This window comes from Prionailurus bengalensis, chromosome C1 (genome assembly GCF_016509475.1).
Source record: "Prionailurus bengalensis isolate Pbe53 chromosome C1, Fcat_Pben_1.1_paternal_pri, whole genome shotgun sequence".
In the NCBI taxonomy this organism is placed as follows: domain Eukaryota; kingdom Metazoa; phylum Chordata; class Mammalia; order Carnivora; family Felidae; genus Prionailurus; species Prionailurus bengalensis.
In genome coordinates, this window is record NC_057345.1 from 163,668,021 (window position 1) to 163,686,759 (window position 18,739).

Below are 18,739 nucleotides of genomic sequence, written 5' to 3' on the forward strand. Positions count from 1 at the left end.
TACTTAAAAATCAAATCTGAAGAAAAAATAAGGGGGCGTGTGGTGGTGAGGTGACAGGCCAGGCTGCTTGTGCATTAGTAGTATGTGATTTGGGGTCTTATATACTCATCTGTAAGACCAGAGGGTGGGACTAGATGACCTCCAAATGGGGTGACCACACAGCCCAGTTTTCCAGGGCAGCCCCAATTTGTACCTGTTGTGCCAAAGCAACAATTATCAGTATTCCCTCCTACTCTCAAAAGTGTTCTACTCGTGGATCATAAATTCTGAGGCTGCCCTATATATAGGTTCTTTCCAGGTCTTACTTCCAAATGGAATCTAATAATTTCCTTGATGACCAAAGCAGCATGAATTTTCATTTTTCAGGCCTGTGAGGTCGAAGGGACATCATGTGAGGTGTCCTCTGTCTGGAGGTTGTTTTGCATTTCTGGTACGGATAGTCTGCCTGCTATTGCCTCTTCCTCTACAGGTACACTAGGAAATTCCCTTTCAGGCAGTTTGGCTCCAGTAAATTTGGGATCATTATATAAATATTTGTTGTTTTACCAAGAGTGGCTACCTGGCTACCAGTTACTGAGCGCCAGAATAAGTCAGGCCAAGTACTGAGTGTATTATCTCATTTAATGCATTTATTAATCCTGTAAGATAGTTACTTACCTTGTAGATAAGGAAGTGGAGGCTTAGAAAAGTTTGCAACTTGCAAGTAAGAGATGGACGCGGGTCTTCTAATCTCTTAACTATTATACTGCATTAAGATACGTACACACATGTGCGCAGCAGATAATTAAAAAATTATCGGGCTCCCTAAATTCCCCCTGGCCTTTCCTGTATTTCTCAGTGTCAATTCTATTCTTTGTGGTTTCCTGGCCCATTGGTCCCACCATCCATCTGTACCTTAGAGTCTTAAAGCATCTGCTTCAAGTAAACAGACTGCAGACTTTGGCTATGATGCAGGTTCTCAGGAAAAACAAACAAGGGATTAGAAAGTAGATGTGAGGTACACACACCATGAACCTCCACCACTACCTTCTCCTTTTCTTTTCTTTGAGTTTGTCTTACTTTACCAAAGTATAAAACAGAAAACAGACGCTTGCTTTTTCATTTGTATTTACATAGACAATACTTAAATAAAAACCACCAGTTGACACTCTTGTCATTCTGCTTTTATTTATTGTCTGGCTAACTTACAAAGACGCAGATGTCTAGGGTAGACTCTACCCCGCCATTTAAACTGTCCTAATGACATCGATACCAAAATGTGCATGTTTACATAATGCAGTGGTATGAAAAACATTTTTTTTTCCTTTACTGTCCCTGACTATAAACAGGGAAAAATTAATTTCATGCCAAAAAATTTTGGCCACTTTAACAATCATCCCATTTCTGCTACTAAAATAACAAAATTGGTATTACAAGTTAAAATATAAAAGCCTAACAGTTTTTACAAATATGCAAATAATCTGCTACTTAGACATAAAAAGTCGATTTCTTTCAAATCACAAAGTAAGGCACCATTGGATTAAACATTTCTCTCGGCTTCTACTAAATAAAATGCATAGTGAAATAAATATGGAACACTGAATTTTAATACTGTAATACATTTCAATATAAAATGATATGTGAATATTAAAATACTGTATTGCATCTTGAATACATTTATCTGGAAATATTGTGGAAAAAAAAACAAATGTGAGCCCTGATTTCAGGGAAGAAAATATTCATTTTTGTGATTTGCCATAGTTGAAGATTTTAGCATAGAAATTATTCAGTTTGGGCTGCAATTAGGTTGCCAACTTTCAAAGAAAGGGCGTAGGTGTATTAATGAAACATTTACTTAAAAAAAGACCTGCTAAAACTTCTCTGTCCTGGATGAAGAGCAACTCTGTACTGTGGCTCTGTTTCAGACGTTAGGAGGGCACTATGAGGTTGGGATATACAAGGAAATTGGCCATTCTTACTGCCCCTTATAAAATTCAGATCCAAAATCCTTTGGATCAGACTTTTCTATGCCATATTTGCTATTAAGGCCAGATTCTGTCTTTTCTAAAGTGGGTCATAAGGCTTTATCATAAGGATTTGTATCAACTATTGATATCTGATCAAAGAATCCAAAATAAAATGATGCTATTACCTAAAAAAATGTTTTTTTCGAAAATACTTTGCCACTTTTATATTTCTTAATTCTCTTTGGGTAAAGGGCCCCAAATGACTGTATGACAGACAGATGAATGGTAGAGGAGAGTTAGAAAAACCCAAGTTCTCTAATCTTCTAAGCCCAAGACTTTGGCAAGGAAAGTTACAAAAATACAATATATTCAAATGGGCAACTTCATAATTTATTAGATATCCCATTTATTAGAACTCTAAGTTCTTTTGCTTTTATATAAATGAAACAATTATTTATTCTATAAATAGGAATGTGTCTTTCAAATTTTTCTTTGGATTGATTTCTCGTTAGCATCTCCCAGGAATACATGAATACACTGAAACCAGGATACAAAGTTTAGGTATACATATATATATATATATATATATATATATATATATGTGGCCACGTGCTTTTAAAAAATAAGTAATGGTAATTTTAAACATAATCAACCATATAAAACATCTAAATGGAAATACTCCCCCCCCCCCATCTATAGCTAGATTTAAAAGTCCCAGTAAAGTTTTGTAAACAAAAATCATACAAAAAAAGGGCAAGGCTGGCTCGTCCCTATGGTCCTTCCCATGGAGCTGTATTTGTATAGATCCAAGGCAAGTGATTCCCCCGGCAGAGTCAAGACAAATTCTCTTCGATTTGTAGTAGCAATGTCTCTCAACCCCATCAACATCAGATTTAGATTAGAGTTTTGCCCATCAACCCAAACCTGCTTCCTTCCTCCACATTTCCAATTTGCCACCTTTTCCTAACTTTCTCGCACAACTGTGGAGCCTATGAGCCTCCCTGCCCTGATGTGCAAGCTAGACAGGGGAGGAAATGAAGTGCAAGGCAGGAATCCAACTGATAGGTGAGCTCAAGGCAGCTGGCTCTGAGCCCCAAAGCCCTAGTTGGCTTTCGGTTTCTTTCCCATGGCTTTATTCCACATGACTGTACACCCTGTGAGATCAATTTCTGACCTTGGTATTGTGAAGCAACAGATGTTAAGGCAAGAGGGGGAATAAGGGAGCAAAATCTAAGATCAAGCTGTCTGCCAAACAAGGTGTTAGGTCCTAACCTCATTTTTAGTTACTTTTTGAATGGCTAAAGCTCATCTTGCATTTTCTTTGTTTGTCTGTTTTTGAAATAAGAGGTTTTTGTACCATCCTCTGTCTTCTGGGCCTGTGCTGTCCAATATGGTAGCCGCCAGCCACATGTGGCTGAGCACTTGGGATGTGACTAGTCGGAAAGGAGATGTACTCTCAATGTAAAATATACCTGCATTTTGAAGACTTAGTACCAAAACACAATGTGAAATATCTCCTTAATAGTTGTTATACTAATTGCAGGTTGAAATGATAATATTTTGGGTATTCGGGTTAAATAAAATATATTAAAATTAATTTCCCCTTGTCCTTTTTTAATGTAGCTACTAGAAATTAAAAAACTGCTTAGGTGGCTCACATTGTATTTCCGTTAGAAAGCTCTATCCTAGAGCTTATCTCAGACAGCCAAAGATTGGACATCCTGTAACTGAAAAATGTTACATGAGCCCTGATGCAGCAACTTGCTTCCATGGTCTGTGGTGCATGCAATCGGACAGAAAGCCAAGCATGCAAAAAGGGCATGGAAGCAAATAGCTCTCAGGGACTTTAATATTACAGTCTGTAGCAAATAAGCAGTGAATGTTTGAATTTGGTTGGTTGAGAGCTAGGACACAATTCATCTCTGCCACCTTGCCACAAAAGCCTACTGACCCCTAAGCAACCAACGCTGGCGGGCTGTAGCTGAAGCAAGCAATAGCTTGGAGAATATACACAACATAAAAAGCCAGGTGCATTTCTTTCCTGCATTCCCACCCCCCCCACCCCCCCCCCCCCCCACACACATTCCCATGTTACCCTACCTTCCTCCCTATTGCCAGTATGAAGGGGCCAAGGGAAGACAAGGGGAGGAGGGTTTGCAGCTCTTGGATAGTAACAACAGAAGTAGCTCTTGGGCTCAGATGGAGAAGAGCAGGTAAAGATCACCTCGGGATGGGAGGGAGTGGAGGGGCACCCCTTTCTCTTCGGTTGGATCCACCTTGATGAAAACATAGACAAAATACAAATTTTGGTTAGAAAGCTTGTGATCTCACTATACAAACTGAAGGATGGTTGCAAAAGTACCCACTACCTCACCCTCTATGACCAAGGCTGTAAATAACTGGCATATGTGAATGAGAAGTAACAAGTGAGGGGAAGAAGCAAGTGAGGATCTGAATGAACATTACTAGAGATGGGTGACCCACCACTGGCTACTGAGTACTTGTGAAATCAAGGGAAAAAAATTGTAAACAGTTTATTAAAGTTTCCTTATTTAGGGGTGCCTGGGTGGTTAAGTTGGTTAAGCATCAGACTTCAGCTCAGATCATGATCTTGTGGTTCATGGGTTCGAGTCCTGCGTTGGGCTCTGTGCTGACAGCTCAGAGCCTGGAGCCTGCTTCAGATTCTGTGTCTCCCTCTCTCTCTGCCCCTTTTCTGCTTGTGCTCTCTCTCTCAAAAAAAAAAAAAACATTAAAAAATTAAAAAAAATAAAAAGTTTACTTATTTATTGAGAGAGAGGGGAAAAAAACCAAAACAAAACACGAGCAGTGGAGGGGCAGAAAGAGAGGGAGAGAGAATCCTAAGCAGGTTCCATGCTGTCAGTGCAGAGTCCTATGTGGGGCTCAAATCCACAAACTGTGAGATCATGACCTAAGCCAAAGTTGGACGCTTAACTGACTGAGCCACCCAGGAGCCCCAAGAAAAATTTTAAAAAGTACTTGTCTTCTTGCCACAAACATAGTATGTATTTATGACAGATTCAGAAAATATTGATGAACAAAAACAAAACAAAATCTCACCAATGCCTGTACCACCTGGAGATAACCAATAACATTATGTAAATATTTTCCATTTATTTTCTCTATATAAACAGTTCCCTTTTTTCTTCCCCAAATAGGATCATATGTAGTTGGTCTGAATCTTTTTCAAGAGTCGTTAGTGTTTATACATATAATTATTAATGACACATTACATTCTATTATACAGTATACTATAATCAATCCCCTTTTGTTGGGCATTTAGGTATCTTCTAATTTCTAAACAATGCTTTTTAAAAAAAAGCTTATTTTGAGAAAGAGAGAGAGAGAGAGAGAGAGAGAGAGAGAGAGAACATGCGTGTGTGAGTAGGGGAAGGGCAGAGAGAAAGGGAGAGAGACTCAAACTCACGAACCGCGAGATCATGACCTGAGCCGAAATCAAGAGTCGGATGCATAACTGACTGAGCCAGCCAGGTGCCCCAACAATGCTTTTTTGATAGTAACTATCCTAAAAGGTGTGAAGTTGTATTTCATTGTAGTTTTATTTGCATTTCCCTAATGATCAGTGATTTTGAGCATCTTTTCATGTGTTTCTTTGGCAATATGGATATTTTCCTCAGAGAAATGTCTATGCAAGTATTCAACCCATTTTAAAAATTGGGTTTTTGTTGTTGCTGAATTGTAGGACTTCTTTATATATTCTGGATATTAATGTTTTATCAGATATATGATTTGCAAATATTTTATCCCATTTCGTGGGTTCTCTCTTCACTCCATTGACAGTGTTCTTTTAAAAACTATGCATATTCTGGGCTCTCAGTACCAAGTTTAAAATCCATTCACAATTTTTAAAATTCATTTATCTCAGGTACATTTTTTCTAGGATCTAACAGGTGTTAGGCATGCAGCCAGGTGCTCTGATGCTGTGAGCAGACGTAGCAGGGGCACATGTCAGTTGAGGAAGGCTGCTGTGGCCACCGCTCTGGAGAGACTTCAAGGTGGGCTGTCACTGACAGATTCTTCAGGAGGCATATCAGCAGGGATTTCTGAGATAGAACCAAATCTCTGAGCAAGGAGAGGAGTTAGAAGAAGATACTGGCACCCCATTACCTTGCCTCTTCCTTCTGCATCCCAACCACATTTTTTCTTGGGCCCATACCCAAGCAAAGACTCATCTAGATGGAAACCAGTCATCTATCATGGAGCTCTGACCATCAGCTGACATACCACGGGTGGTTAGAAAAATGAGGGCTGGCCTTATGCAAAGCTGCAATTAGGTGGCACACCTCAGGGCCGCCTGGGTGCCCTCCAGGCTGGTGCCCTACCTGGAGGCCATGGCAGCTATAGGAGCAGAATAAAACCACTCGGTAGTATTTTAGTTAAATGATCCAGAGATAATCCATTCAACACCCAGAATGCTGGAATATTTAAAGCAAATCTACAAAAACATTTTTGGGGGCAGTGGACGTTAATTCAATTTCAGAAACATTCTGAAATGCCTACTATATTTCAGGTTCTGTGCCACTTGAGGAAGATGCAATCATAAGCAGGACAGTTCCAGTCCTCAGGCTGTGTTCAGTCTTAAAGACAGAAGGGTAGGGAAGGGAATGTGTTCAGCTATTAAATTAAAAACCTAGGGGAAGGGGGTTGATTCTGTTACTGACTTAAATACACAAAGAGCACTTCAAGTAGATTAAGAGTGCTTACACGAAACCAGGAAAAATATTTAGAGTCTATGTGAACACCTCCTTAAAGTGAATTCATTTCTTAGTGCCCCCCAAATGAAGAGAAACAAGCTGTTTTCTTATCAGAGAGAAGCCCCTCTTCACGCCACACACACACACAGAACAAAGATACCTGTCCCACACAAAGGCTTATTTTCCACTCTTGTATAAATGTATTACACTTACACCTTTTTAATTAGTTATCTTCTAGGAATAGAGTATTCCACATAAATGAGTTTTTCTAGTAATTATACTTTCCCTTCCAAGCATCAGTATTCTGTTTACTTCTGGCATTTGTTCATGGAAATTTTTAAAAAATATTTTCTAGTGTGCCTGGGTGGCTCAGTCGGTTGAGCGTCTGACTTACGACTCAGGTCATGATCTCACGGTTTGTGAGATTGAGCCCTACACTGACAGCACAGACAGCACAGGGCCCACTTGGGATTCTCTCTACCTCTCTCTCTGTCCCTCCCCTGCTCTCGCTTTCTCTGCCTCTCAAAATAAATGAATACATAACATTAAAAACAAAATAAAATATTTTCTAATTCTTTGAATTCTTCAGCAGAGGCACAGAGCACAGTTTGACCTATTCTTCACAACCCCGCGGAAACTCCTGTATTGTCCTGTGCTATGATACAAAGTACAACTCTGTGCCCCTGTCACACAGCCAGTCCCTCTCAGGACCTGGGACTCCCACCTATCATGTCTCCCTGAAGCCACTGATTTTGCTTTTAACCAGCCTTGACTTCAGCTATGAATCTGCTCGGTGGCTGGGAAACAACCAACCAAAAATTATTTAAGAACTGTGTGTTGGGGCACCGGGTGGCTCAGTTGGTTGAGCCTCTGGCTCTTGATTTCGGCTCAGCTCATGATCTCATGGTTTGTGAGCTCGATCCTCAAGTGGGGATCCGTGCTGACTGCATGGAGCCTGCTTAGGGTTCTCTCTCTCTCCCTCTCTTTCTCTCTGCCCCTCCCTGGCACATGCACGCATGTGCATGCGCTCTCTCTCAAAATAAATAAACTTAAAAAAAAAAAAAAGAACTGTTTGTTAAAGGGTCAACAGGCACCACGTGTGTGTGAGGAGCTCCATCTAAGGAATGAGGACAAGGCTAGGGACGCTTTGGCATTTATCTGAAAATGCTCACTTTTTCTCCATACATTTCTGGTTTGGGAGTTTGGTTCTAAATCTAAGACTGTCACACTCTCAGCACTGAATCTGTATATTTCATGCTAATTCTTTCTGAGTTCTAACCACTTATTGTGTTGAAATTTCAGTTTCACTATTTCTTCTTGTTCACCTTTTTGTTTCAACAGGGGAAAGGAGATTCACTTCTTCATGGTGGCATTACATATTTTAGTAAAACCCAGAAACAATCTAAATGTCCAATAATGGTAAACTAATTACTGTATGCTGACTTGATGGAATGGGCAAGTGTTTTACTAAGCAAAATCATGTGAATCCCACCAAAAAACTGCACTCTATAATTATAACTACAAATCAATTTGAGTTATATGGATAAAAATGAGCAGAGGACCTGGTAAAATGAAAATAAATGTTATGTGGAGATTTTATGAAGATTATGTAGAAAGATTATGGGTGTATTTAAAATTTTCATGTAATGTTCTAGAAGCTAAAATCGTAATATATTTATTTTATTTTACTTTAATATTATTTTTAAGATTTTATTTTTTTAGTAATCTCTACACCCAAGGTGGGGCTCGAGCTCACAACCCCGAGATCAAGAGCATGCTCCACCGACTGAGCCAGTCAGGTGCCTCTTAATATTTTCATTTATTTATTTTTTAATTTTTTAAAGCTTATTTATATTTTGAGAGAGAGAGAGAGAGAGAGAGAGAGAAATACAGAATCCCAAGCAGGCTCCATACACTGTCAGCACAGAACCTGATGAGGGGCTTGGACCCACAAACTGCAAGATCATGACCCAAGCCAAAATCAAGAGTCAGACGCTTAACAGACTGAGCCACCCAGGTGCCCCATCCCCTTATTATTTTTTTAAGTAATCTCTACACCCAACATGGGGCTTGAAGTCACGACCCTGAGATCAAGAGAGTCACATGCTCTACTGACTAAGCCTGCCAGGTGCTCCTAATCCTAATATACTGAAAATATCAAAGCAGTTACAGTGAGTTTTTGTTATAATTATTAAGACATTTGGCTAGTCTCAAAACTGGTAGTAATAGAAGATGGCTCTATTTGTGCTATCTTAGGAAAATCAAAATCGGGAAGGCTGTCCAAACAAGCAAAGCAATAAAATTTAACCTATTAGCAAACCAGTTATTTTGAGCTTGTAATGACACATTAAAATGATCATTTCTCATACGCATTCTGGATATCTCCATTTTTCCCTATTGCTTGTGGAAGGGGAGTTTACCAGAATGTAGACAGCTCCATATGGGGCTCTCTGCCCCACTCTAGGCAAGAGGCCTGGATTTCCTATACAACCCTGAGTTGTATGTAACCCAGGCTATTCCAGTATGAAGCCACCAAAAGTCCTTGCAGAAATACTCACTCCGGGTTTCATTTCTTGCCAGTTTACTGGGATAACTTTTGGCCGTTGGTACATATGGCTCTGGAGGTGGCAAATCAGAAATCGGATGGAAGTAGAATCTGCTTTCCCACTCATCTGAGAGAGAGAAACAAACAGTATCTTCAGTAACAATCTGCTGTAAAGACTTATGCAATGAAAGGAGAGAACTGCAGAGATCACTTCTAGTTGCATGCCTAGAAATTTAAAGCTCAAAATGCTACAAGTCACTGATTAGCACGTCAATGGAATACAAAGCAAATCAAAGACAGATAAATAATCCAAGTGACTTTAATTAGAGTGATTAGGACCCAGCCAGTCCCTCTCAGGAGCTAGGGGCTAAAGTCGGAGATAGCATTCTTCCCGCCAGTGGGCAAAGAAGTAACTGGGGCCCTCTCATAACAAAGGCAGGGGAAACTGGCTTATGAACTGTAAACCATGGTGCCTCTTGACTACAGCCAACTGTTGAGAAAGGTAGATAAGGTAGGTAATAAGGTAAACTACAAAAAAAATTTTTTTTTCAGAGTCCTGGGATCGTCTAGAAAGTTAACCAAAATGAGACTTTAAACAACGAGAGAGAAAAATGAACTGCCTTTTTGAAAAGTGGAGGAGGGAGGATTACTCCTTTTAATTTGAAATTATAGTGGTCTCTAATGGTTACTTAGATCAGAGCAGTGCAGTGTGATAAGAATGAGGTTCACAGAAACAAGAAATGTTAACGCAAGCACACAAACAACAAACACAAATTTACCATTCAGTTGTCCCATAGCCTGAAAATGTTTCCAAGGAGTTGGGACCCCACCTTACCTTCACCTGAAGAGTCTTGGAAGCCATTTCTAATTGATGTTGATGGTGGAGGAGGGGGAGGTGCCCCAGCACCAGGCCTGTCGGGAGGAAGAGGAGGCCTAGGTCCACTCCTGGCACTATCTACTCCACTCCTGGACGGCAACTGGGGGGTGGCAGGCAGGGCCCGAGATGTGCTGCCATTTCTGCTTATTGGAGGGGGTGGTGGGAGAGGGCCTGGAACAAAAAAAAGGACAACATTTAGTGCAATACCTTACATCCTACATTACTAACGTTATGTCACCATCAATGTGCAATTATTGAACACCTGCTGGATACATGCCCTATAATTGGAAATGGTGGAGACTTTCTAAGAGATTTTCATCAAGCAATGAGTAAGCACATATAAACAGAACTGAACTTACATACACATGTTTGTGTATAAAGAGTGCATATTGATAGTTAAATGGCTGTTTTGGTTTTGAGACAGTACTGATACAGTTAGGTTGAGAACAGGTGATAATTAATCCATGTATACTGACAGCTGTATACTTTAAAAAACACTTTATAATCCTTTTAAATAGCTACTGAACTAGTTTCTGTGACAATTATGAAATAGACGCCATTTAAAAAAGAATTACTGGGGTGCCTGGTGGCTCAGTCACTTAAGCGCCCGGCTTCAGCTAAGGTCATGATCTCACAGTCTGTGAGTTCGAGCCCCACGTCAAGCTCTGTGCTGACAGCTCAGAGCCTGGAGCCTGCTTCGATTCTGTGTCTCCCTCTCTCTCTCTGCCCCTCCCCTGCTCATGCTCTCTCTCTGTCTCAAAAATAAATAAAAACATTTTAAAAAATTCTTTAAAGAATTACAAAAAGAATAAGATAGTTATGAAGTTATTTTAGGTCTCTAGAGGGACTAGATTCTTTAAATGCACACTGGTATTGCTAATTACACACGCATGTTTCCATGATGCATACAATCTGTTTCCAGACAAGTGGCATCAGGAAGCCAAATACCAATCATCCTGAGAATGGCAGGAGTTCCTTCTTGGTTCTTCCTCTTTGGGGTGGCAGACTAACAGGGAGCAACAAACAGCTAGTCCCTGTGCATGGCTACACATGCTGGCGTAGAGCCCTGACCCTGAGCAAGCTGGTTACTACATGGAACTTAATTACTATATACCTGAGAGCACCTGATAGTCATCTCACAGCACTCTTGCCAGGAATAAGTAGCCCAAAAATCAAATAAAAAGTACTCTTTAAGTATTTGAAACCATTTAAAAAAATTCAGTGGTATGGTAGAATCAGAAAATTTTAATTTCCTAAAAATAAAGCAAAATTCTTCTTTTTGATAATACAAAAGAAACCTCTCTTGTTTATCACATCTTCCAAATTCAAAGGCTATTTGGGTTATGAGTAAATAAAAAAAAAAAAAAAAAGAACTTGAGCATTCTGATGCAAATCAAAATGGCCTTAGTAATTACTCCTGGTCTTCAGCAGCATGCTTTGCTCACAAGATGCTGGCATTTTATGTAAATACATGTTATAGCTCTATAAATGTAAATATCTCTTATTAATTACAGAATCAGAAACCAACTGGAGGGCCTTAAACCGAACAACCCACCCATTGCAGGTATCCCTGCCCGAAGTCTTGGCCCAAACCCCTGATGGGGGTGAGAGGTGTGCCCAGCCCTGGCTGGCCTCTCAAGGAGTCTTCAGTGCTTTTCCCAGCAGGGTTTATTTATTGCCCCATCTGTTTGCAATTGCTGGAGTCCCAGTCAGGAGGAAATGATTTATTGGGGGGCAAGTGTCTCACATGCTGTGGGTGAACTTCACTGGTACTATCGCTACATAACTGTCACTAAATGCAAACTAGATTTCCAATATTATGGGGCCTGGTGCTATTAACTTGATCAACCTGGTATCTTTCTCTCTCTTTTTTTTAATGTAAATGTTCATGTTCCTAACTCTCCAACCTTCTAGGCCCCCTGCTCTAACCCTCGGCATGCATAACAAAAAACAGATTTCAATTTCTAATAATAAAATAATAATAATAAGCCATCATTGAATGGTACTGCGTGCTAGGGATTAAGATAACCATGATACATACTTGTCTCATTTAACTCTTACAACCCTGAGAAGTGTAGGGACAGCAGATGAGGCCTCTGTTGTTGGAAGGTTAAAAAGCTCAAGTCAGGAGGCTAATGACTGCAAGAGTCTGGATTTGGCTCCAAATATGTCAAATTCTAAAGCCCACACCAAGCCAACCCACCTCTCAAAATACAGATGGTCCCTGATGACCTCTCATGGGATCCTTGTAGGAATGTAAGTTGGTAAGAATTTTCAATTTGGCAAAACCTATGAAATCTATAATTTGTCCTGAATACCTGACCAAAATATTGCATTTCAAGGATTTAATCCAAAGGAAACACATAGAAATGTGCAAAAATATTTAGATACAAGAATGTATTCCTTGCATTGTCTGCAACAGCAAAAATCTAGAGATGGTCCATATGATTAAATAAATTAAGGTACATTTGTAGGCCATTATTATGCAGCCATTAGAAGTTAGGCTGTAGAAGAATAGTTAATCCTATCAGAAAATGTTAATGAGATTGTTAAATAAAAAACTGATTTTGTAAACATATATATGCGTATATATAAATATACACACACATTTTATTTATTTTTCTTTCTTCCTTTTTTGTTTTAGTTAAGCTCTATGCCCAACATGGGGCTTGAACTCAGGACCCCAAGTTCAGGAGTCGCATCTCTACTGACTGAGCCAGCCAGGCACCCCTATAAACCATACATTTTAAAAAGAATGAAAAGGGGCACCTGGGTGGCTGAGTTGGTTAAGCATCCAACTTTGACTCAGGTGATGATCTCATGGTTCATGAGTTTGAGCCCCACATGGGGCTCTGTGCTGACAGCTCAGAGCCTGGAGCCTGCTTCATATTCTGTGACACCCTCTCTCCCTGCCCCTCCTCTGTTCACACTCTGTCTCTCAAAAAATAAACGTTAAAAAAAAAAGTTAAAAAAAAATGAAAAGATTGAAAAGATAGTAAGAAATGTTACGAATGATTATTTCTGGGTGGTGGTAGTGAAGGAATACAGATCATTTTTGTTGTCTTTATATTTTTCTGTATTTTCCATAATAAACAGACGTGATTTAGGTAATCAAAGGAAATAATAAATAGGGGCGCCTGAGTGGCTCAGTCAGTTAAACATCCAACTCTCGATTTCGGCTCAGGTCATGACTCACATTGGTGAGTTTGAGCCCCGCCTCGGGTTCTGTGTTGACTGTGTGGAACATACTTGGGATGCTCTGTCTTCCTCCCTCTCTGCCCCTCCCCTGCTCATGCTCTGTCTCTCTCTCAGAAATAAATGAACACTAAAAAAAAAGAAAGAAAGAAATAATAAATGTTACAGCTATATGTCACAGCCTATCCTATTTAGGGGAAGAATGAATCTGTTGATTTGTCTATTTGGTAGAGTCATGCAAACAGCTCTTCAATCACCTTGGGGGAAAACCCGTAGTGGTTAGATAAGAAGAAAACATTGCACTTCATTCATCCGACTATCTGTTCTCGTTTGTTCTTTGAAGAATACTTAATGAGATGCCATGATGTGCAGGGATCGGACTGAAGGGACTACTAGTAGCTTTTCAGATTTGTAGCCTACTCTCTGTGGCAGAGTGGTTTCAAGTAGTGGTTCTCAGACTTCGCAGAACATTAGAGTCACTGGGGAGCCTCCAGATATCTTGATGATCTGTCTGTAACCCAGACCAGTGAAACTAGAAACCGTGGGGAAGGGACCCAGGCATCCATGTTTTAAAGCTGCCCAGGTGATTCTAGAACGTGGTCATGTTCACGGACTACTGGTTTAAAGAGTGTTTATTAGGTTTTTGAGGTCACAGGGCAAAAGGTTAGCTTCTCCTAAAGAAAAATATGCCCGAGCTCTGTGCCCCGAAGTCTGGATCCTGCTTTGGATTCTGTGTCTCCCTCTCTCTCTGCCCCTCCCCAACTCACTCTGTCTCTCTCAAAAATAAGTAAACATTAAAAAAATTAGAACAAAAAAAATGCCCATTTCCAGGCATCCTGTATATATAATAAGGTTAAATTTAAAATGTAGATGGTTCTCCTGAACCCATCAATAGCCACTGTGTAATATAAAGCACCTATTATAATTAGGAGAGAGTACAAGCTCTAGGGAATCCTCATTTCATTATTTCATTTCATTTCATGGTGTCTCAAAGTTCTTCCCTTAGATCAAGCTTTCTCAGCTCTGGGCAGGGCGGTGGGGGGTGGGCACAGATGAGCTTCAGAAGGGCTTTCAATCCACGAAACAGCTGGCAGATTGTGAGTTTACGCTTATGAGCATTTCTATGAACAAAGGCCTATACCTTTATCTGATTCTCCAAGGGATTAATGTGCCAGAGATGTTAACAAACAGCAAAATGGACTCTAATGTTTGTCTTTAATGAGCAGGGAGGAGGCCTCAAAGTTTGACCGATGAAGAGAGCAGTACGGGAAAAGGTCATTAGCTCTTAAATAACTGCCCTTCTTGTTGGAATAATGGGTCCCTCTTGCAGGAGGTGGGAATTTATTTGCCCAATTAAGACAGCTGAAATTCACTTTAGGAAAGGCAGGGTAGCAGAGCCATGAGCATATTTCAGAACAGAAGGTGAAGGTTCTGGTCTCTTCCAATTAACTAGCTTGTGATCATTTGACTTTGTAAGTTACTCAGTTTCCTCATCTCTAAAATGCAGACAGAAGTAGCAGCTCCCCCTCCCCGCCTTCCTCCGAGGTTTACATGAGGTCAGGATGAAATCGAACGCGATAAGCGTCACTTAAAAGATCCGAGTGGCTGGCCAGAGAGTTCACTTAAGCTTCTATTGGACTCCACTCACTTATATGAGGATTAGTGACATGGGGGCAGGCTGGGCTGTAGGAAGACAACTCACCCCGGGTGTTGCCGTACCTGATCTGCCTGGTGGGTCCCTCACTGGAGGAGGGGGTCTCTCATTGGGCGGGGGAGGAAGAGGGCCCGAACGTCCTGGTGAAGGTAAGGGGGGTGCAGACGAAGAAGTAAGGGACAGATTCCGCTGTGGGAGTCTTGGGGTTTCATCACTGCCACTGGAACCTGGAGGCAGGGGAGGAGGGCCGGGTCTGCTTGGTGGCGGCGGTGGCGGTGGGGCCTGTGAGGAGGAGGAAGGCCTCGGGGTAGAAGGCACTGGGGGCTTGCTGTTCTGAGGGGGAGGGGGTGGAACTGCCTCCCTATGGACGGAGGGCCTGTTGCCCACTGGAGGAGGCGGAGGAGGGGGTTTGTCATCCAAGGCCCTGCTGGGGGTAGGGGGCAGGGGAGGCCTGTTGGAGAAGGGTGAGGAGGAGCCTGAGGGTGTCTGACGTATGGAGCCTCCTCCAAAGGCAGCACCTCGGTTTCCAGGGAAAGGGGGAGGAGTTGGCCCAGGGCTAGGCTGCCTGGGGGCCCCAGGCACTGGTGGGGACCCTCGGTTGTGCAGACTTGATTGAATGGGTCTTGGCGTATTAGGTACTGGAGGGGGAATGCTTTCAGGCTTTGCGCCCACGTCGGGCCTTGGGGGAGGCATTCGGTTCCTCTGAGGCTCTGGGGGACCACTTCTGTGGCCTGGGGAAGGCACAGGAAATCTCCCTGGGCCACTTGGGGGTGAGAAAGGTTTGGCAGATGTGGATCTTCCTCCCGGTGGCAAAACTGGGAGTCGGCTTCCTCCAGAATCTAAAGAACAGGAAAAAAAAAATCCAGTTAGGAAATTAGGACACCTCCCCTTAAAGAAAATCAGAGAACTAGAGTGTATTCTCAGCTACTGGAAGTCCTTTCCTAGATGCCATAAAGTACAGGTAACTATCATTTATATAAATCAGATTCTGTGTGGTCCTTCCTGGAGTCAGAAAGACAGATCCCAGGTCCCTGTGTATCTGCTACTTCCAGGTTCTACAACATGGCAGCTTTCAAAAGGATTTTGGAGAGCTTTCTTGGCATTACGTGTGTACAAGAACCAGGAGAAAGTTGGGAAGGGTTCCGGAGAGATAGCCCTATTCATTATGAGAAGACGCTGCAGGTACATGGGATTTCTGCTAATGATTTTCTTTCTCTCCGTCCCCACCCCTGTCCTCCTGTGCCTGCACCTCTCCGCTTTGAAAAAATAACTTAGCCATGTTGGGTGAAAAATCAGTTTTCCCAGTGTATAAATCTCCATATGGGTGGGCTTACCTAGTCCCTTTGAACAAAATTCCCAAGAGAAAGTGTAAAAATGTAATGGAAGAATTAGAACGGAAATAAGAAAGAACTAACACAAGAAAAAGAAACTGTCAAAGTTTAATTGAAAGACTCAACACCAGGGGTTGGTCTTGATCTGCAAAGGAGGAGGAAACTACACAAGTGTTTTTCCTTACTGAGTCAACTTCCATTTCAGCAGTGGCAGGTCAGAACAACTCTATTATATCATTAATATTAAACTTCTTCGGTTCAACAAAAGGAGCCAAAGTTATGGAAAAAATTCAAACTACCACCCCAGAATTTCTTTTTTTTTTTTTTTAAACGTTTATTTATTTTTGAGACAGAGAGAGACAGAGCATGAACAGGGGAGGGGCAGAGAGAGAGGGAGACACAGAATCAGAAGCAGGCTCCAGGCTCTGAGCCATCAGCACAGAGCCTGACACGGGGCTCGAACTCGCGGACCGTGAGATCATGACCTGAGCCAAAGTCGGACGCTTAACCGACTGAGCCACCCAGGCGCCCCCCACCCCAGAATTTCTTGGAACCCAAGGTAATTCTCAAAAAATGGTTAGTCTAAAAACTTCCACCATCTCACCCATAAGCTTATTAAGGTACTAAATATTTATTGAGGACCTGCTGTATATCAGCCATTATTCTACATGCTAAAAGACAGAGGAGTAAACAAAATAGAAAAGATCCTTCTGTCCTGTGTTTTACATTCTTGTGGGGGGAGATACATAATAAGCCGGCAAACAGAAATATTTTCAGATAGTTGTAAGTATTAAAAAGAAACTAAAATAGGTTGATGAGATGGAAAGGCCAGGATAGATGGGGTGGCTGAGTGGGGATGGCTTTTCGGACAATGTCACGTTTGAGCTGAGGCCAGTCATAGAAAGGTGAGGCAGAGGTGCTTTAGGCAGAGGACCAGCAGGTGCAAAGGCCCTGGGGCGGGAGTGAGCTTCAAGGTGAAAAACTGAGGCCTATGTGCCTGCGGCACAGTGAACATGGAGAACCTAGCATATGGACCCTGAGTGGCCAGCAGGGGTCAGGTCATAAGGAACTTTGAAAACCAGAGGAGTTCAGGTTTTATCCAAGGCACAGTAAGAAACATTTGGATGGATTTATACAGTGGAGTAACATGAACTCTAGACAGAATTTTTAATTTCAACTTTGGTACTAGAAAAAAGGTGTATTTCCCTTGACTGTGTGCTATAATTCTGTGTCACCAGCTTGTGATAAATTCTGTTGGAATTCCAAGTTCAGATTAAAGCTGCAGTTATTAGCCATGTATACATCACACAGCTAGTATTCCTTATGTGGATGGTATACTATGATGATGTATACATCTGGTATACCATTTTGGGCATGAACTTAAATTCCATCTTCATTTTATTATTAAATTTTATTTATTATTTTTGAGAGAGAGAGAGAGAGAAAGCACATGAGCAGGGAAGGGGCAGAGAGGATGGGGGCAGGCAGAGGATCCAAAGTGGGCTCTGTGCTGACAACAGATAGCCCAGTGTGGGGCTTGAACTCATGAACAGTGAGACCATGACCAGGGCCGAAGTCAGACACTTAACCGACTGAGCCACCCAGGCACCCCTTCATTTTCTTATTTTATTTGCAGTTATCTTTTGCCTTAATTTCTTCACCTATTGTTAAAGTACTGAATGTCTGCATTTGTCAGCTGCCTCCTTTTTGAAGTGGGTTTTAAATAAGTAAATTTAAAGGTAAATGCAGGTCTGGCAAGATAGAATCTCTCATGTTATCAAGCCTCTTTTTCGACTTTGACCATTCAACTGCTAACTAGTCAGATAACCCTGAGGATTCAGTGGCTTTATCTTCATATGATTGTGAGAATTTCATACTTTCCCAGCAGACATTAAACAATCACAGAATTAGAAAAGCCTTCCAGCATAATAAACATTAATACAGAAAGTTTTATGGTAAAATGTATCAAGCCTCATGCACTTTGCAGGGTTTTTTATTTGGTCATGACCAGATTTTTCAATTTTTCTCTCTGCCGTCAGGTTCAAAGACAGTCCTGTAGGACTCATTTCCCTGTGTCCCTGCAGAGAATATTTAGAATCACTGGCCCTCAAATGCCAGATGTCTGTCATGCAAAACACCTTTTCAGATTTAGTGCAATATGTAATTATATTGCATAGAACATGCTCCATAGTGTGTTTGAAAAGTGGCCCACAAGTATTTACTATACTAGACAGCTGGGTCAGGCTACCTCACAAAGAAAGGTGAATTTGCCAGGTCACCAGGCAGACTTTCCAGGGACGGCAAGTTCCATTTGCTCCTTCTTTTTCTTCCCACTCTAGCTCACCCTTTAGAAAAGTACAAAAAAGTACAAGTTACCCCAAGGACACTGGGCAAATACTTGACAGCTCAATGGAGCTGTCTGATTTTGATTAAAAAAAAAAAAAAAGATGCTACATAG

The 18,739-nt window shown here is 41.4% G+C and overlaps 1 protein-coding gene across 5 annotated transcripts in view; it reads right to left on the reverse strand.

The window, feature by feature from the left end:
* Positions 1 to 1,141: 1,141 nt before the first annotated feature.
* The window catches only part of WIPF1 (WAS/WASL interacting protein family member 1), a 125,561-nt gene continuing 107,963 nt past the window's right edge, over positions 1,142 to 18,739 (reverse strand). For all 5 annotated transcript variants that reach the window (XM_043577089.1, XM_043577086.1, XM_043577088.1 and 2 more), the window contains 4 exons: positions 15,016 to 15,789; positions 10,060 to 10,272; positions 9,238 to 9,351; positions 1,142 to 4,222 (listed from right to left, as the gene is read on the reverse strand). In XM_043577089.1, coding sequence (XP_043433024.1) covers positions 4,167 to 4,222; positions 9,238 to 9,351; positions 10,060 to 10,272; positions 15,016 to 15,789 — 1,157 coding nt within the window. In that variant the 3' untranslated portion in view covers positions 1,142 to 4,166. The remainder of the gene's footprint in view (positions 4,223 to 9,237; positions 9,352 to 10,059; positions 10,273 to 15,015; positions 15,790 to 18,739) is intronic.